Source organism: Pan paniscus, chromosome 11, assembly GCF_029289425.2.
Source record: "Pan paniscus chromosome 11, NHGRI_mPanPan1-v2.0_pri, whole genome shotgun sequence".
Lineage (NCBI taxonomy): Eukaryota > Metazoa > Chordata > Mammalia > Primates > Hominidae > Pan > Pan paniscus.
The window spans coordinates 91,300,256-91,320,858 of NC_073260.2; the positions used below are offsets into that span (position 1 = coordinate 91,300,256).

General features: G+C 44.4%; 1 protein-coding gene across 8 annotated transcripts in view; it reads right to left on the minus strand.

Annotated features, from left to right (window-relative positions):
• The window catches only part of NFX1 (nuclear transcription factor, X-box binding 1), an 83,058-nt gene extending 67,667 nt beyond the window's left edge, over window positions 1-15,391 (minus strand). For 3 of the 8 annotated variants that reach the window (XM_063594448.1, XM_008955490.4, XM_008955493.4), the window contains exons 1-4: window positions 12,973-15,391; window positions 8,146-9,153; window positions 2,155-2,313; window positions 308-385 (exon numbers count right to left, since the gene is read on the minus strand). In XM_063594448.1, coding sequence (XP_063450518.1) covers window positions 308-385; window positions 2,155-2,313; window positions 8,146-9,153; window positions 12,973-12,997 — 1,270 coding nt within the window. In that variant the 5' untranslated portion in view covers window positions 12,998-15,391. Of the gene's footprint in view, window positions 1-307; window positions 386-2,154; window positions 2,314-8,145; window positions 9,921-12,219; window positions 12,883-12,972 lie in introns of those variants that run through there. The other 5 variants (XM_063594450.1, XM_055117324.2, XM_055117323.2 and 2 more) reach the window with 4 other exon arrangements.
• Between the last annotated feature and the right edge of the window lie 5,212 nt (window positions 15,392-20,603).

Consider the following 20,603-nt stretch of genomic DNA (forward strand, 5'->3'; position numbering starts at 1 on the left):
GGTGAGATGAAGCCCACGTCCACACCTATCTCTGCTACATAGTCAGGCCTGGTCTCAAGACCAAGGAGACAAGCACTACAGCCCAGAAGCAGCATGAGCCTAGTTGGCCATCTCCAGAACAGCTTGCCAGGAGCACAAAGGCTGTGGCTCTAGCTGTGTGATGGACCACATAATTACAGTCTTATAGACTCCTAGAGCTTTGAAGTCTCATTAGTAACTTCTAAAACATGCCCCGCAGACCACCTTTCCTGAACTGAGGTACAATGTATGTAGTAAAAGAGACTCCAGTGTATATAAACAAACTTACCACAGAAACAAGTGTAGGTATTAGGAACATGTGCAGAAACATTCTGACAGGCAGGGCACCTCCAACCACTCTGGCCATCTGTCAGGAAAAATGGGAGTAGGCCAAATAAATTTTCTTCCAAAGGCTATATGTAATTAAAAAAATTTAAATCTATAGGAAGACACAATATTGAAGTAGTGGTAATAATTTCAATGTTAAACATATCAGACATTTAAGGAACAAATTCACAATACTGACTGCTTAGCTTGAATACAGCATTTTCCACTAAATATGGGGTTCATTTAAAAAAAAAAAAAAAAAAAGGCCAGGTGTGGTGGCTCATGCCTGTAATCCCAGCGCTTTGTGAAGCAGAGGTGGGTGGATCACAAGGTCAGGAGATTGAGACCATCCTGGCTAACATGATGAAACATCATCTCTACTAAAAATACAAAAATTAGCTGGGCATGGTGGTGCGCGCCTGTAATCCCAGCTACTCAGGAGGCTGAGGCAGAAGAATCACTTGAACCTGGGAGGTGGAGGCTGCAATGAGCCGAGATCGTGCCACTGCACTCCAGCCTGGGCAACAGAGCGAGACTCCCTCTCAAAAAAAAACAAAAACAAACAAAAAAAACCCACTAGCTAGGCATGGTGGCTCATGTGTCTAATCCCAGCATTTTAGGAGGCTGATGCAGAATTGCTTGAGCCTGGGAGTTCAAGACAAGACTGGGCAACACAGCAGACCGTCTCAAAAAAAAAAAAAAATTAGCTGGATGTGGTGGCATGTGCCTGTAGTCTCAGCTGCTTGGGAGTCTGAGGCAGGAGGATCATTTGAGTCCAGGAATTCAAGGCTGCAGTGAGACATGATCACACTACTGGACTCCAGCCTGGGTAACAGATTAAGACTCTGTCTCAAAAAAAAAAAAAAAAAAAAAAAATACAGTTAGATAGAAGGAATAAGATCTAGTGTTTAGTAGCACTATGGCTAACAACAATTTATTATATATTTCAAAATAACTAGAAGAGTAGAAATGGGATGCTCCTAACACAAAGAAATGATAAATATTTGAGGTGTTGGAATCCCCATATGCCAATTACCCTGATTTGATCATTACACATTGTACGCTTGTATCAAAATATCATGTGTACCCCATAAACATGTAAACTATTACGTATGCATAGTAAAAATTTAAAAATGAAAAAAATGTTTTTTTGTTTGTTTGAGACAGGGTCTTGCTCTGTCACCCAGGCTGGAGGGCAGTGGTGCAATCTCAGATCACTGCAATCTCCACCTCCGGGATTCAAGCAATTCTCGTGCCTCAGCCTCCCGAGTAGCTGGGATTACAGGTGCCCGCCACCATGCCTGGCTAATTTTTATATCTTTAGTAGAGATGGAGTTTTGCCATGTTGGCCAGGCTAATATTGAACTTCTGACTTCAGGTGATCCGCCTGCCTTGGCCTCCCAAAGCGCTGGGATTACAGGCATGAGCCATCATGCCTGGCCAAAAATGAGAAGAAGATAAATTAAAAATAGAATTACCATATGATCCTGCAATCACACTTCTGTGTATGTATCCACAGGAAATAAAATCAGTAGGTCAAAGAAAAAATAATAAGTAAAAGCCATCATTTTCAATAAGAGTGACTGATTTTATCGTATCTTAAAATATATTTTAATATTGTTATGTTTAGCCGGTTTATTTAAGATCTATAACTTAATTCTGGTCATATGAAACACATGATCAAGGTAACATACTCTCCCTGCAGAAAAAGTAGTTAAGAGAAATTAAACTGTATTTTTAAAGCTGGGCTTAATACTTAAACGTATCAAATAGGGGAGAATAACTACTCAGAAGAGAGAATTAATTGACCTGCTTGAGATGCTGGAGACCTTGCCCATTTCTTTATGCAGTTCAAATGAAACACATGGTAACAGCTCTGACAACTCCACACTGGGGCCGTGACACGAACCAATTCACAGCACACCATGCACTCGTATTTTTCTGTTGTTAGTTGTTCAATTAGAGAACCTGTTTAAAAAACAAAATAACAAAAAAGATAAACTCAAACACAAAAAACCATTCCTCACTTTAATCAACCAAGGATCAGCAAGTCACTCAAGAGAAGAATCCAAACACAGAGATTTTAAGGGATATCTGATTCTGGGTAAGGCAGCTGGCTATTCAGACTGAGGCCAAAAAGGGGCAGGAATTTGCTGAGGAAGAGGATTTAGGAAGGAGACACTCAGGTGGGGATTCCCACAATTAAGGAAACATTCCCAGGAAAACAGCAGAGTAGCCAAATGCCCCTTGTAACATAGCCTGAGGATCCACTGGGCAATACAGGATCTTGCTTTGCATTTTCTATTTTCCAGGATCCTCTAAATCTATCAGATCCATGGATTTAGGTTAGAAAGAGGCTCGTGAAGCTGTAGTGTCAGCTATAAGAAGCCCAAGTCTGGGCAGGTTCCAACAACCCATGAGTGGTGAGATGGCTCTAGCCGTTGCCCTCAAAGTCTTTAGTCATTCACTTAACAAAGATATTCTTGGTGCCTACCATAAGCCCCATGGTGGTGTTACAGTCCCTGGCTCCAGGAGCTCAAAGTCCAGTGACAGAGACCAGTGTGTAGTATCAGAATAATCCTCCCAGATCTATTCCTGAATACCTTCACCCACTTCCAGATTTTTTTCCTCAAACACAATTGCAGCAAAGTCTTTCTAGATTTCAATACAGCCAGATACTCTCAAAACTGAGTGTGAGTGTGTGTATATGCTTTTTTGAGTACATACTTTTAGCACTGCATTTATTTCATAATATTATTGTTATTTGCTTTCAGGTCTAAATAAGTTAAAAGAATAAAATTAACCTTAAATACAACATTGCAAGCGCATTACATATTATTATTTAGTCCTCTCAAAAAGGCTGTAACAGGTTGGGCACGGTGGCTTACACCTGTAATACCAGCACTTTGGGAGGCCAAGGCGGGCAGATCATGAGGTCGGGAGATCAAGACCATCCTGGCCAACATGGTGAAACCCCATCTCTACTAAGAATACAAAAATTAGCTGGGCGTGGTGGAGTGTGGCTGTAATCCCAGTAGTAATCCAAGGAGGATGAGGCAGGAGAATCTCTTGAACCCGGGGGCGGAGGTTGCAGTGAGCCGAGATTGCACCACGGCACTCCAGAGTGAGACTCCGTCTCAAAAAAAAAAAAAAAAAAAAAATGCTATAACATAGGTACCATTTTACAGATGAAGAAACTGGCTTCATGTAGTTAGATCATTTATCCAAGGTCACACAACTAGAAATTTAAAAGTCAAAATTCAAACTTGTCAAACTATCTGACTCAAAAGCGCACACTGTAATATTCCATAATATTGGCTCTCCTAAGATTTACTTTCTGATTGTTCAGTTTAATGTCAAAAGAAATAGAGAACACCCTGAGACTGAAAGCTCAGGAGGGAGAGTTTTGTCTACCTTGCTGAGTGTAGTATTTCCAGTGTCTGGCATATACTAGGTGCTCCATTAAATATTTGTTAAATTCATGGATAAAGGAATAAATGAGTGATATTTAGTCTGTTCCACAACCTCTTTCTGTGAAAGTTACAGGCGTCACCAAAGTTTAGGCTCGAGTGCAGTGGCATGATCGTGGCTCACTGCATCTTCAAACTCCTGGGCCCAAGCGATCCTCCCACCTCAGCATCCTGAGTAGCTGGGACCACAAGCGTGTGCCACTATACCTGGCTGATTTTTTTGTTAGTTTTTGTAGAGATGGGGTCTACCTCTGTTGCCCAGGATAGTCTTGAACTCCTGGGCTCAGGTGATCCTCTTGACTCGGTTTCCCAAAGTACTGGGATTACAGAAATTTAACCAAATTAAACAAAAATCTTCCCTGAATAAGAAGTAAATAAAACAAGAGCAGAAACATCTTTTCCAAAAAGGAAAGATGAAGAAACTGTCAGAGATGGTAGGAGACTCAGGAGACATGACTAAATGCAACGTGGTATCCTGGATTGGGTCCTGAAACAGAAAAAGGACATTGGCAGAAAAACTGGTGAAATCTGAATAACATCCGTAGTTTGGTTAATATGATTATACCAGTGCTAATTTCTTAGTTTTAACAAAGGCAGTCTGGTTATGTAAGACGTTAACATTAGAGGAAGTTGGGTGAAAGATATATGGGAATTCTTTGAACTATCTTTGCAACTTTTCTATAAATCTGAAATTATTCCAAACTGAAACGTTTTACAGACAAACACCTTTTTCTCTACTAGGCTTTGACACTTCAGTAAATGCCAATTCCATTCTTTTAAGTTGCTCAGGCATAAAATCTTCCTTCCAAATACATCCAAAATCTATCCAATTGTTACCTTTTCCACACTATTACTCCAGTCTAAGTCTCCATCATCTCCTACCTGAACAACTGCAATAGCCTCCTAACTTGTCCTGTTGCCTTTTTAGAGCCTATTCTCCACACAGCAGCCTAATAATATTTTTTTTTTTTTTTGAGACAGGTTCTTATTCTGTCACCCAGGCTAGAGTGCAGTGGCACAACCACTACTTACTGCAGCCTTGACCCACTGGGCTCAAGTGATCCTCCTACTTCAACCTCTTGAGTAGCTGGGACTATAGGCATGTGCCACCACGTCCAGCTAATTTTTATTTTTTTGCCTTTTGCAGAGATGGGGTCTCATTAAGTTGTCCAGGCAGGTCTTGAACTCCTGGGCTTAAACAATCCTTCTGCCTTGGCCTTCCAAAGTGCTGGGATTACAGATGTGAGCCACCACATCCAGACCCTAAGTGATTATTTTAGAATGTAAGTTCATGACATCCCTCTTCCCAGGACCTTCCAGCAGCCTCTCATCTTACTCAGAACCAAATCTAAGGGACTCACATGATCCAGCCCTTGCTATTTCTCTGACCACCTTTCCTGCCCCTATCTTCATTGCCTATAATACCCCTCCCCACATCTAAATTTGCTCCTCCCTCTGCCTAGAATGCTCTTTCTCAAGCTAGCCACATGGTGCATTTCTGTACTTCATTCTTGTCTCTGTTCAAATGTCTCCTTATCAAAGAGGTCAACCTATGTAAAATAGCACTCTTGTCACTCTGTCTTCTTAACCTTCTTAATATTTCTTTTTAGTCCTTATCACCACCTGACATATTAAATATCTAAGTGCTTTCTGCCTGTCTTCCCTACCAGAATGTAAATTCCATCAGCATTCCCTGTACCTAGAACAGTGCTTGGTATATAGTATTTATGCAACAAATATGAATGAAGTGTTCTCAAAAATGATATGAATAATGTGAGAATGTTAAGGCCCCAAGAGATTTGTTAAATAGAATTCTAAGATGGTCTTCCAGATTCCCACCTCCCTGGTATGCATACCCTATATAATCTCCTCCCCTTGAGTATGGGTGGGCCTGACTTAATCAAATAAGCCATTTTAAAAGAGTTGAAAATCAAACAGAAGTCAGAGAGATCTGAAGTGGCAGCAGCTGCTTTCCCGCAGGCCTCAAAGAAGCAAACTATCATGTTGTGTACAGAGTCATGTGGCAGGGAAACACAGGTGGCCTCTAGGAGCTGAGAGAGACACCCCTGGCCAACAGCCAGCAAGAAAACAGGAACCTCAGTCCTACATCTGTAAGGAACTGAATCCTACCAACAACCAGTGACTGAAAGAGAACCCTGAGCCTCAGATGAGATCACATGCCTAGCCAAATTTGGAGACACAGAGAAGAGAACCCAGCTAACCAGGACCCATTCATCTGACCCACAGAAACAGTGGCATAGTAAATGTGTGTTATCATAAGCCACTACATTGTGATAATTCACTATAAAGCAAGAGGTAATTATTAACCAGCCTTAAGGATTCAATAACAACTCTGGTATAACATTGCTTTGCTTCACATATACATTGAGGTTCCAAGAATAATCCTGATAAAGCAAGAAACTAGAACTATAGGCTGGTGTAAAAACAGGCCCTGGGTAGATGGTGGCTTCAAGGGTTGGGCTGTATCTCTCATTAAACTGGAGAGGGATTAAGATAGTGAAGGTCCAGGAGGAAGAGCTAGCAGAATAAAACTATTCAGCTTGATGAAATATACACTTAGGGCAAAATGATAGATGTCTTCGAATACTGCAAAAAGCTGATTTGCAGTAAGGAGATGGGGAGCTGTGAGAAGACAGACTAGTTACTATGCTGCTCCGGAGGATAAAACTTGAACCAAAGGATAGGAAGGAAAGGAAAGAAGCTTTCAGTTCAATATAAGGATGAACTTTTTAATGGTCAGAACTGAGTACCTACTATGTTTCAAGAGCTGTGTGGGGCAGCAGGGTCACAAAAAAGAAAAGAAATATACAGTGTCTGTTTTTAAGGAGCTTACAGACTAGTGGAGGACAATGAAGCATAAATAAATTATGGTTTCCAGTGTAAGTTCTGTAATAGAAGCATGCAAATTTAAGAGAAAGACATAAGCGTAAGGGCTGTAAGAGATTAACGCTATCTATAAAGGTGAGAAAGGGTTCCCTGGACATGTGACTAAAGTAACTTTTTTTTCCCCCAAAACAGGGTCTTGCTCTGTTATCCAGGCTGGAGTACAATAGCTCACTGCAGCCTCGATCTCCTGGGCTCAAGTGATCCTCTCACTTCAGCTTCCTGAGTGTCTGGGACTACAGGCATGTGCTAACATGCCTGGCTAATTTTTTTATTTTAATTCTTTTGTAGTGACAGGGTCTCCCTATGTTGCCCAGGCTGGTCTTGAACACCTGTGTTCAAGTGATCCTCTCACCTCAGCCTCCCCAAGTGCAGGAATTACAGGTGTGAGCCACCATGCCTGGCCTAAAGTAGCTTTTGAAAAATGAGTAAGACTTCGTCAGCAAACTGAGTGACAGAAATTCTAAAGAGAGGGAGCCACATGCAACACCATGCAAAGACAAAAAAGTGTAGAATCCAGGGAATAAAATGTAGTAGATATTGAGGCAGCAGAAGATGGGACTGTTGAGTAAGGCAGAAGCAGTAAACGGAATTAAGCAGAGGAGTGACACAGTTTAATGTGTGTTTTAGGCAGGGCGCAGTGGCTCACGCCTGTAATCTCAGCACTTTGGGAAGCCGAGGCGGATCACCTGAGGTCAGAAGTTTGAGACTAGCCTGGCCAACATGGTGAAACCCCATTTCTACTAAAAATACAAAAATCAGCCAGGCCTGGTGGCGGGCGCCTGTAATCCCAGCTACTCGGGAGGCTGATGCAGGAGAATCATCTGAACCCAGGAGGAGTTGCAGTGAGCTGGGATCGCACCACTGCACTCTAGCCTGGGCAACAGTGAGACTCCTCTCAAAAAAACAAATAAATAAAATATGTGTTTTATAAAGATTGCTCTCTGATGCTGGTTTAAGAGGTGAACTGAAAGAGAGAAATTAAGAGATGATAAGACCAGTTAGGAACTGCTGCAACTAAGCAGACCAGATGAGGCAGATTAGATGATGCAGGATGAAACCAAAAGAGGCAGCAGAGATGTTACCACCCACCACTTGTTTTCACAACTCAAAAAAATCTTGTAACCAGACATCTACACCACCCGTATTTGCATTTTTGAAAACCCTTACAAAATTCCTCATTTGGAAAAGAAAAAGAATTCTTATTTGTATTTGCTTGTGATACGCATAAAACTAAGTGGTTACCTATTGGGGCAGGGAGCAGCGAGTGGTGGTAGAACTTAGGCAGACAGTGAATAAAGATTGAGACTTTTTACAGTGTAACTTTCCATACTTTCTGCTTTCTAAATTATGTGAAAATATGACTTATTTAAAAATTTAAATTAAAAAGACAACAAAATATTTCCACCTATCTAGGTAGGTTTACCTGTGTGCGTTTCCACATTCTTTAGCACGTGGTTCTGTTTGCCTCGGGAGAAAGGAGATACTACTTGAGGATCCTGCCTCCGTACAGTGCATTTCTCTTGGTCAACCCTCCTGGAAGACTTGTTGATGACTGCCAAGTTCTCACTGTCACAGGTAGATTTTGCTGGTCTTTCATTGAGGTCATCCTTTGGAATGGGGCCCATGTTGTTTCTGTGTCCTGCATTTGTATGTCGGTGGCCCTCCTGTTTTGGTGGATTTCTGCCTGGTCGTGGCCTGGCCCCCTCCACTTCCCAGGGAGGCCTTTTCTGTGGGTATCTTCTCTGCTCATTTCGTCTGGCTCCATACCCATCCAATACTCCTTTTCTAGAGGATGCCTCTGAAGAGTCAGGGTGGAAAACCCCCACAGGTTTGGTACTTTCGGGTCCAGCATCCTCCGGTTTTGGAGTTGTTCGGTTACTCCATTCACATTTGAGTTTCCCCTTGACTTTTGGTCCTCTACCATAGCTGTATACAAACTGTGTTGCTTTTTTGGGTTTTGCTCCCCTGGGATCTGCACCCACAACTTCCTTCTCACTCTCAGAAGGACTATGCTCTCTGAGGTCTGTCCCACTCTCTGATCTGGTCGAGCTCTCTAATCCAGCTGTATCTGAGGTCTGCTCAGCAAGACTCTGCGCTTTCTTGACTCTGATATGGTGCTTCTCATTCCTCAATTTCTGCCAAGGTTGATTCTGAAGGCCATGGCTCTTGGGCGATTTATTACAAGGAGAGGACTGGAAAGACGTCTGTTGACTCTTAGGTTTGCTTCCTGACGGATGATAACTGTGCTGATGAACAGCAGAGATTTCATCATAAGGGACCTGCCTGGAAAGGTGACAGGGAGGTGGTGAACTGTAATTTCTTCTACCAATCCTATTAGAGTCTAGTCTCCTTTGAGTCCCACAATTTAGACCAGAATTTTTTTTCTCCTGAGGAATGAATTCAGCAGCATCTGTATTGAATTTAAAAGTACCTAGGACATAAAAAATAGACATGCCAGTAAAGAGATTAAACTTCATCCATGAAACTCACAGACTCCAAGCCAAATCTAAAAATTACTTTCCTTAGAACTTTGTATAAAACATGCTGTTAAGTGAGACCTATGTTTCCAGTGAAGGTGATGGGTTCAAGGTGCTTGTGGAGGGCTAATCAATCATTATTCCATGTCCAAAAACCAAACACCAATAGCCAATGACAGCTAAGTGTTGTTGAGTAAAAATGCTCACCTGGGCCATAAAGTACTATGTATACATGTATTCATTTTATTACAAAAATTTAAGGCCAGCTAACAGTTCAGGGATATCAATCATCAGGTTCCATGTGGTCTTCTTTCAAAACAGTAAAGTAGCATTGTGTAATATCAAGTAAACAGGCTTTGGACTAAGCCAAAATGGGTTAAAGTCCACCTGTCCAACTTATTGTAGGAACTTAGGGATATCACGTGCCTGCTTTTAGCCTTAGTTTCCTTGTCTATGGTAAAGGACGACAATACTTATCTCAACGGTTACTGAGAAATTTAAATATGATTTCATAGATAGTACTTAATAAGTGTATTAGTTTTCATCTCTTTCCCCTAGGAATATATTTTGGGTTTTCCATACATAACCTCTATAATATGGTCTACAATCCCAAAGTGGAAAAAATTAAGCATACTCCCCTTCAACCCACTCATGTTCCCCCAGAAGATGCTTCTTGGTACAGTCAATTCAGTCTCTGAAGCACAAAGACAAAATGGTTTGCCTAAGGACATAAAATTAGTAGCAAAGTCAGAACTATGTGTAGCATACAGAATATACTATAAATTGGTAAGACCTGGAAGACATGGGTTTAAGTCGCTTATCACTTATTTTAACTTTAGGAAAGTTACTTAGCCCCAGTTTCCTTACATGTAATGAAGATAGTAACAACCTCTACATCAAAGAGTTGCAGTGAAGAGTAAAGCAAGTTAATAACACACACAAAATGGTTAAAATGGTACTCTATCATTGCTGTTAGGACTACAGAGGATCTGAAACACACAGGCTTGAGCATTGATGGGTGCAGTATAGAGCCTGAGGGTTTCAGGTTTAATAATAAGGCCTAACATTTATTAGGTATTATGTGCCAGGCACTATCCTAAGCACTTTACATGTATTAACTCATTTAATCCTTACATTCCTGATGAGAAAACTGAAGCACAGAGAGTAGGAACTTGCCCAAGGCCACAGAGGAATTCCAAGGAAGACTCGGGGTTCCAACTCAGGATGTGTATTAGAGACTGCGCTCTTACACTAACAGAGCTTGGGCAGTGGGTACCATAGAAACATACAGTGAAAAATGGAATGATCATAAAGGTCATAGAGTAACCTCTCACCCAATTCAGGATTTGTCCTGAAAGCTTTCACATAGGCAGAATTCTAGGGGATGGGATGGAGGGCCTCACAAAATCACAAAAGGATTAGACAAATGCAGAGGGTGGCAGAGATATTCTGGAAACATAAGATAATTTAAAGGTTGGAATGGTTAAATTGGACCAGTGGGTATTGTGTAGTTCTCTCTTGCTTGAAAAAGCGAGACTGGAGAGAGGGGCAGAAATAAGATCAGTAAAGATGTCTAGAGAAGCCTAGTAAAGGATAGGAAAAGAGTGTTTCTCGTTAAGCAGTAATGAGTTGATGCAACTAGAGAATCCAGAGAAGGCTGCATGTACTCATATACAGGATATGTTCAACTAGACATGAGGCAGCAGGCAAAGCCCTCAGGAAAAAAAACCATAAGAGACATGAGGAAGGGAAACAGGACACATTGATCAGGAAACTGGCCATGGCAAAGATCAGAGGCACCATTTTTATTTCACTATTTCAAGTAGCTGGAAGTTAGTAAACAGGATGTCTAGTCACCACGGCTAGAATACAAGTGGTACCCTAAATCCAAGATAACACAGCAGCACAGTAGGTGTCCAACAGGTGAGAAGGGCAGACTAAAGGGAAATCCAACTGGCAGATTACAAAGTCCAGAGACAAGGCTGGCATTGCAGCGTCTGCTCACCGGCAGAAAAGTATCCTCTGCACTGGGCTTCTGTTTAAAGACTTTGATGATGAGGGTGTGGGCTAAAGATGATGCTAAAATAAGAACATGGAATGGGAACTAAAGCAAAATCAAACTAAAGCACATGAAAAGGAGTAAGGAGGTCTTTGGACTAGAAGATTTTGCCTCATTAGATACTTTCTGGGTTGGAGGTAATAACTTGGGCACAACACCAAAGTTCAACACGAAGACTCACAACTAGGCCCCACCGAATTCTTCTTCAAACACTGAAGGGTACAGAAATGAGTCAGAAACGAGCCTGTGGATGAGACGATCAATAGATCCAGTTTAGAGAATCTGGTGAAGGACTAGGTGAGGAGAATAACAAAATACCCAGCCCAAAAAGTTTTCCAACCCCAAGGAAGACTTAATATCCACATCAAGACTAGGGTACACCAATGCAGTGTGTTTTCCAACTTTTTTTTTTGAGACGGAGTCACACTCTGTCGCCCAGGCTGGAGTGCAGTGGCACGATCTCGGCTCACTGCAACTTCTGCCTCCAGGGTTCAAGCAATTCTCTTGCCTCAGCCTCCGGAGTAGCTGGGACTACAGGCGCGTGCCACCATGCCCAGCTAATTTTTTGTATTTTTAGTAGAGACGGGGTTTCACCGTGTTAGCCAGGATGGTCTCGATCTCCTGACCTCGTGATCCGTCCACCTCGGCCTCCCAAAGTGCTAGGATTACAGGCGTGAGCCACCACGCCCGGCCCTAACTTTTTAAACTAAGAACCATAGTAATAAATACATTTTACCTGCCACCCAGTATACAAATACATATATGGTCTTCTTGGTGCCCCAACGGCTGGTCGGGGACAGAGCTAAGATTCAAACCAATGGTTTCCAAACTCCATTCTGCAAACTGCTGCCCTGTTTTCCAGAGTGGGCCATAAAATCAAATGAAGGCAGTGGGCTGTGACATATTTTTAAACGAAATAGAAAACAGAATATATTGCTGATTGTAAAACAAACCAACCAACCTCACTGCTTCCAGAAACTTCTGGTTCGCTTTTATATTTATGTAAGTGTACAATATTTAAGGTCGCGATGCAAAATGTTTCTTTTGGTTGCTGTCCAACAAATTTGGAAAACACTGATCTATGGAACACCCTGAGGAAATGGATGTTATATCAACGAACAAATGAGGCTGTCTCTACACACTGAGGCAACTCCAGGAGGGGGAGTGAGTGAACAATTACAGAATAGGTACAGTACAGGGCGGGAGCCATCACAGGAATTAACTTATCTACTCCCAACTGACAGATGAGACTGAGACTGAGTCACACGGGGTTCGCAGCAGGCTGAGACTCTAAACTACTGGAATTCGGCTCGCGCCCACGCCACCACTCCAGGCGGTATGAGCACACCACACCCTAGACGTCAAGAGCCCGCCACTGTCACGGGCTGTGACCTGGCCGACGCCCGCCTGTCGAAGGTCAGTGCGCCGCTGCCCCAGAAACAGCCTGTGGGAGGGCAGGGCACCCACATCGACTCGCAGCGCCGGGACAAGTCCTCTCTCCTCCGAAACCCAGCTACTGCGCTTCACCATCTAGTCCAAGAAGACACAGATCTTCGTACGCACGATGCGCGGGGCTTGGCCCTTCCGAGCCACTATCCTACGCCCTAGCATGTGCTACTCTCGCGATATGAGTGGCTGAGTTCCTAGAACTTCGTCACTGACCCAATTTCCGCTCCCTGAAAGGGGCCCAGTCCCGCTCGGGCCGGGACAATACCTGAGACAGGAGGCGCCTCCGCCATCCCGTGCCGCAGAACCTAGATCGAGCTGTACAGCCAAGCCAGCACTGTCACCAGGTCACGTGCTCCGGACTTCCGGCGCCGCGAGAATATTCGCATCTGCGCGCCGTGTAGACGGCCACAGAGGTTGCGCAGCCCGAATCTGTGTGGCGCGTTCGTGACGTCAGATAGACGCGCCAGGTGTCGGGCGGGAGGAGGAGACTAGTAGCCGGATGGAAATAGCAACAATCGCAGGGGGGAGGGCGGCGACTTGCGTAATCATTGTGGTTTTTCTTTTTTTCTTTTTTGATATAGGGTCTTGCTGCCTTACCCAGGCTTGAGTGCAGTGGTCTGATCATGGCTCACTATAGCTTCAGTCTCTAATCCTCCCGCCTCAGCCTTCCGGTAGCTGGAACTACAGGCGGAGCCACCATGCGCAGCTATTTTTAGTAGAGACGGGTTTCGCCATGTTGCCCAGGCTAGTCTCCAACTCCTGGCCTCAAGCGATCCTGCCGCTTTGGCCTCCTAAAGTGCTTGGCTTACAGGCGAGCCACCACGCCTGGCTCCAGACTTTTTTTTTTTTTTTTTTTTAACAAAGGCGTTTATTCTCATCAGTATCACCGATATTCTCATGGTTCACATTTGCCAACGCCGCTCCTCTCCTTACAGTAGTTAAATGTGCAGTCTCACTTGGGGGCCCAGGGAGGGGTGGGGGCTCGGCCCAGGGTGGGGAGGGCGTTGGCACTTCACGTGGACAGGGTGGGCAGCCTGTCCTGCGTGAAAGAGGTGTAGGTGAGTGGGCAGCCAGGGAAGGGGAGTTGCCAGGGGAGGGCCCCGCAGTCTTTTTTTCTTTGGTGGTTGGTGATTCTCCATTCAGATTCCTTCCTGGCTGCCCAGGGTGGGGGAACCATGCAGCTCAGGGCAGGGCAGGGGAGGAAGAGAAGGAAAAAGCAGCAGGCCGCCCGGGGGGAAAGGTGGAGGGTGAACGGCAGGGCAAGGGGGCACAGGGGTGGCTCCTGGGGTAAGGCACAACCCTGTCTTTGGCTTTCCTGGTGAGGAGTTTCCTCCCCTGCACCCCCTGCCCGACACTTCTCCCCACCCCCCAGACCCACACACAGTCCCGGAAGCCAGGGGGCGCCACCTCCTGGGGTCCCTGAAACAAGTGGGCTCTGCCACCCAAGCCAGTGCCGCAGGGGCTCGAGGAGGAACACCCGAGGAAAAGGCAGAGAGGGGCAGGCAGGGGCCTACCCAGGACAAGGGGGTGGGGGTGAGAAGACCCTAAGCCCAGGAGCTGGGCCCCCCGCCCCAACTAAGTCCTGGAAGTGGGGGAGCACCTGCTTCCTTTCGGGGGTCTGGCTGGAGCCCCGGTCTGCCCCTTGGCCTCCGTCAGGCCCAGCCACTTGCCAAGTGACCAGGGCATTGTGCTTTGGGGTAAACGCTGGGGTGGGGTGGCAGGCCAGGAGGCAGGGGGAGAGGAGGGATGACTAAGGTGCTTGTGCTTTAGCTGGGGGTGTCGATATCCCCCACTCGGGCCGGCTGGGGGCTAAGGTGCCAGGCCCCGGCCAGGAAGACAGTGCCAAGACCCCAGCAGACCGTGGCACTGACCCCCACAACAAGCAGATGTTAAGAGGGACCCCCAGTGGGCCAGCGGGGCTGCTGGTCCCATCAGGGGGATGGTCTTCAAATCAGATTACAAGGGTCCAGTAGGGGCTGGCCCCCACCCCATCTCCTGAAATCCCCCTGCCCCTGGAGAGACCCCTGGGAGCAGTAGGTAGGCGGGGGTTGGGGAGGCAGAGGAGAGGCAGGGAGGACGAGGGCCAGAAACGCAAACAAGGATGTGGATGGTGAAATGACACCCCGCATAGGGGGATGGGGAGTTAAAAAAGAAAAAAAACTCTCTGCCTTCACATGAAAATCTAAAACAACAACAAAAAACCACCCACTCTGGGCGAGAACAAAAAGAGAGGAATGGTAAAAGAGAAAATTCTGCAAACAACTGCTAACAATGGAAGTGGACCCGGCCCTGCCCTGCCCTGCCCTGCCCAGCCCAGCCCCCAGGAGCTGGGCCCAGCCAACCAGCCAAGGCCTGGGACACCCTGAAACTATAGCCCTGTTGGGGAAGGTGGACAGGGGAGGGGGAACCCGGTCGGACCCACAGGAGCCTAGGCAGCAGCTGGGACTGGAGTCCTACCATGGAAACACACACCCACACTCCACACACACCCACACACACACACACACACTCAGCCTGCCCCCCAGCCCCCCAATACCACCCTGCCTTCCAAGGCCCCCCCACCCCTGGGGACCGAGGGGGACAACAGACACAGCCCCATTGGTTTGAAAAATAACAGGAATCTTATCACTCTGTCGCCTAGGCTGGAGTGAAGTGGCACCATCTCGGCTCACTGCAAACTGCCTCCCGGGTTCAAGCGATTCTTGCGCCTCAGCCTCCCAAGTAGCTGGGATTACAGGCACTCACCACCACGCCCGGCTAATTTTTGTATTTTTAGTAGAGACGGGGTTTCATCCTGTTGGCCAGCTGGTCTTGAACTCCTGACCTCAGGTGATCCACCCACCTAGGCCTCCCAAAGTGTTGGGATTACAGGCGTGAGCCACCGTGCCGGGCCAAACATTTAATGATGGTCTTTTGAGTTTCCTCCTTTTAAAACTGCTTATCCATATCCACTGCCCATTTTTCTTCCTGATGGTTTCTTGTATATTACAGGTGTCACTCGTCAGTTTTAGACATTTAAATTGTCTTCTATTCCATTAAGTATTAATTTTGTCCTTTGTTGAACATAAATCCTTAATTTTGACAGCTCATCAAACTTTATAGTCACCTTTAAAAATTACCAGGTGTATCAGTCTGGGTCCAATCAGGAGAGAAGAACCCCACTTTTTGAACAGGAATTACATTTTTTTAATAAGGAAAGTTTTATTTAAAGATTTATTAAGTATAATAGGGGGTTGGAATAATAATGGATTGGCTAGTAAAGAAGCAAGATAATTCCAAAACAGGATTACCATATATAAAGAGCAGCTAGGGCTGAGGTAAGAGTGTCAAAGAGCCGAGACCAGAGCTGGCCTGCAGACCTTGTTAGAGAAAAGACCTGTGGCTCACTGGATGGCATGGAAGTTGCCAGACATTTTTCTTACGGAGTGCTGGTTGAAGCCATTCTTGGGGAGGTGTCTCACCAGAGGTACTCTACTACAAACCATCTGCGGGGAGTGCTAGGAGAAGTTTCTGACAACTGGTCACTATATAGTGCGATAGCCAGGCACTGAAGAAGCCAGTGCATTGCAGAAGCCATTGAAGAAGTTGCCCAGACTACAGAAGCCTGCCCCACTGAAATCAGAAACAGGAGCCAAAACCCTTTTCCTCCTGCAGTATCTCTCCAGTGCCCTCTGCTGAGAAGGTTTAATATCTGCCAGCTGGCAAAGAATAAATAAAAGGCCGAAATCCATTTCACAGAGCAAGCAAAAACAATAAATGTAGAACTGAAAGCAAATTCATAATTGGCACTCTACAGAATCTACTCATTATTTTCAAAACTTGTGAATAAATGAAAGTAAGCAAGCATTTATCTTGCCCTTCCTATACAAACTATTTCATGCAACATACTAAAGCTTATGGCAGGTGGTGAAAGCTGTACTCAGATGGAAATATATAGCTGTAAACACTTATATTTGAAAAAGAACTCCAGATAATGGAATATTATTCAGTGCCCAAAACAAATGAAGCCAGCATGTTGGCGTTTACCTGTAGTCTCAGATACTTGGGAGGCTGAGGCAAGAGGATTGTCTGAGCCCAGGTGAGTTCAAGCCCAACCTGGGCAACAGCGAGATACTATCAAAGAACAAACAAACAAAAAATACCCAAAGACCAGACATGGTGGCTCATGCCTGTAATCTCAGCACTTTGGGAGGCCAAAGCAGGTGGATCGCTTGAGTCCAGGAGTTCGAGACCAGCCTGGGCAACATGGCGAAACCCAGTCTCTACCAAAAATACAAAAATTAGTCAAGCTTGGTGGTGCATACCTGTAGTCCCAGTTACACAGGAGGCTGAAGTGGGAGGATCACTTGAGCCCAGGAGGCGGAGGCTGCAGTGAGCCAAGATTGCACCACAGCACTCCAGCCTGGGTGACAGAGCGAGATCCTGTCTCAAAAACACCAAACAAGACAAAAAATCCCAAATCCATATGAACTATCAAGCCATGAAAAGACATGGAGAAAACTTAAATGCATATTGCTAAGTGAAAGGCGGCAATCTGGAAAGACTATTTACTGTTTGATTCCAACTATATAACAGTCTGGAAAAGGCAAAATTATAGAGACAGTAAAAAGATCAGTGGTTGACGGGAGTTAAAGGGGAGAGAAGGATGAATAGGCAGAGTACAGAGGACTGCTAGGGTAGTGAACTATTGCTAGGGCAGTGAACTATTCTGCATGATACTACAAAGGGGGATACATGTCATTATATTTGTTAAAACCCATAGAATCACTAGCATGGTGGCTCATGCCTGTAATCCCAGCACTTTGGGAGGCCAAGGCGGGTGGATCGCCTGAGCCCAGGAGTTCAAGACCAGCCTAGGTAACGGTGAAACCCCATCTCTACTAAAAATACAAAAATTAGTTGGGCATGGTAGCATGCGCCTGAGGTCCCAGCTACTCAGGAAGCTGAGGTGGGATCACTTGAGCCAGGGAGGCGGAGGTTGTGGTGAGCTGAGATCATGCCACTGCACTCCAGCCTGGGTAACACAGTGAGACGCCATCTCAAGCAAAAAACAACAAAAAACCCCATAGAATGTACATCAAGAGTGAACCCTAATGTAAACTATAGACTTCGTGTGATAATAATGTGTCAGTGTAGATTCACTGATTGCAACATACCACCATGGTGAGGGAAGCTGATAGCGGGAAGGTTGTGTGTTATATGGGAGCTCTCTGTGTTTTCCACTCAATTTGTTGTGAACCCAAAACTCTAAAAAAATAAAGTTTATTAATAAAAAAGAAGAAAAATTGCAAATCAATAGCCTAAACTTCCACCTTAAGAAATTGGAAAAAGAATAACAGGGCTGGGGTGGGGGTGGTTCACACCTGTAATCCCAGCACTTTGGGAGGCCAAGGCAAGAGGATCGCTTGAGGCTAGGAGTTTCAGACTAGCCTGGGCAACACAGTGATACCCCATCCCTACTAAAAATTGAAAAAAAAAATTAGCTGGGCTTGATAGCACATGTCTGTAGTTTCAGCTACTAGGGAGGCTGGGGAGGACTGCTTGAATCTGGGAGGCTGAGATTGCAGTGAGCTATGATTGTACCACTGCACTCCAGCCTGGGCAGTAGAGTGAGGCCCTGTCTCAAAAAAAAAAAAAAAAAAAAAAAAAAAAGGAAAAAAGAAAAAGAAGAGCAAACAAACTAAACCAAAGCATGTAGAAGGAAAAGAAATAATAAAAGACCAGAAATTATTGAAATAGAAAAAGAACAGAAAAAAATCAACAGTTCATTGAACCAAAGTGATAAAAATGTTTAGAGAGAATAATCAAGAAAAAAGGAGAAAAACTGAAATTACTAAAATGATGGATGAAAACATAGGCATTACTACCCACATTACAGAAATAAAAAGGATCAAAAGGGACTACTATGAACAACTGCATGCCAACCAAATTAGATTACTTAGATGAAGTGGAAAAATTCCTAGGAAGACACAGAGTACTCAAGAATAAACAGAACATCTGAATACACCTATAACAAGTAGAGACTGAATCAGTAATTTTAAAAACTTCCCATAAAGAAACGCCCAAGCCCAAATGATTCTACCAAATGTTCAAGGAAGAATGAACACTAATCCTTCACAAACTCTTCCAAAAAATACAGGAGGAGGGAGTACTTCCCAATTTATTCCGTGGACGAAAAACTTTACCTTAGGGCAATCATTGCCTACTCCTTCACTGCAGAAATTGATGGTAACAGTCCAGAATGCTTAACCATGAAAATAGGTTCAGACTGATCAGGCACCACAGAGCAGCAGTTAACTTTGGATACACTTAAGTACTTGGGGGAGCTTTTAAAAATCCAAATGCCCACACTGTATCCAGATCTATTATATCAGAATCTATGGGGGTAGGACCCAGACATCAATATTTTTAATAACTCTCTTGGTGACATAACTATAAGAAAACACAAAAGGAAAGCTAAGGGATATGGATGATAGAAGTGCCAAACTTTTTCTATACAGAATCATATCAATCTCCTTCCCCATTCCTGCTAAACTCTCAGAACTGACAGATTAAAACCTAGGACCCCCTGCACTCGATTCTGCTCTTTCCTAGTGGTTAACAGGTGAAATATTGACCAGTGAGGTTGTCTGGTGGTAGCTATAGGAGTGATGATCACAGGCTTTATGGTACCTAGGGCTTTCTAATACAGGACTCACTCCTTCCACTTTCCTTTAATTCACTGATATTGATGCAGACCAGGGCATGCCCTTTGGCCTTTCCCCAATACAGGAAGAATTAGCAGAATGACAAAGACATAAGGAAGCTTCAGGTAGGAGAAACCATGAACAGAGGCAAGGAATCATGGCTGTATGGTGGATGTGGGGGGACCAGATGCAGAACAATTACTAGATCACAAAATTGAAAAGTGTGACATGACACAAGCTGCAGAGCAATTATTCTGTCTCTTACTGGCAAGTGACAGGAACCCAATGCCAACTACTTTAAGCAGAAAAGGGGGTTAAGTTTATTTGCAGAATCCTCAAATACCTCACAGAACGAAGAGTTGTAGAGACTTGGAATGTCAAGGATCAGAATTCAGAGCTGAGTGCCATGGACATCTTTCATTCTGTCTCTCATCTTGGCTCCCCTCTGGCTTCAATCTCTCATACTGACAAAGAGTAGCATTTCCCCTACTTTCTATTTAGAAAATCTGAGTTATGGACTCTGATAGACACAGCGTGACCACATACACACTTCCATAGCTTGGAAGGGTAAGGACAGTACTACTCTAAAATTGGCATGTTCCTAATAATCGCACAGTTGAAATGGGGGAGCAGTTCCCTTGAAAGAAAGGAAATGCTTTCTGAAAAGACTAGGCAATAAACCATTACAGATAGGCAGAGGCCAGGTCATTGGCAGCCTTTTATGCCCTGGTGGAAGTATTAGAGAACATTAAAGAATTTAAGTCAGATTTATATTTTAGAAAGGTAAGAGTAGCTATATGTGATCAGTGTACTCAAGGAAGTGAAACTATGTGAGAAGAGAAGACATTCCAAAAGACTATGTGAGAGACATCTAGGCCAGGGAGAGTTGAGAGAAGGAGAGGAGGAGTTAGATTTGAGAAACAGGGATTAGGGTTTAAGGATAATTGACTGTGTAGGCAAAATGTAGGCATCAAGGACAACTCAAGCGCTTTCTGTTTTGAATGACAGGAGAATAATAGTTCCATTAGCCTCACAGCCTCCCATCATGAGACAATGGTTTCCCTGTCTCACATCTCCCATCATGAGACAGGGAAAACAGAAGCAGGAGATTCAGGTCTGAGGAATGGTGATAGGCTGTTTCAGCCATTTGAATGTGAGGTGCTTGTGGGCTTCTGGAACATCCAAATATTTGTTAGGCAAACAGCTGGAT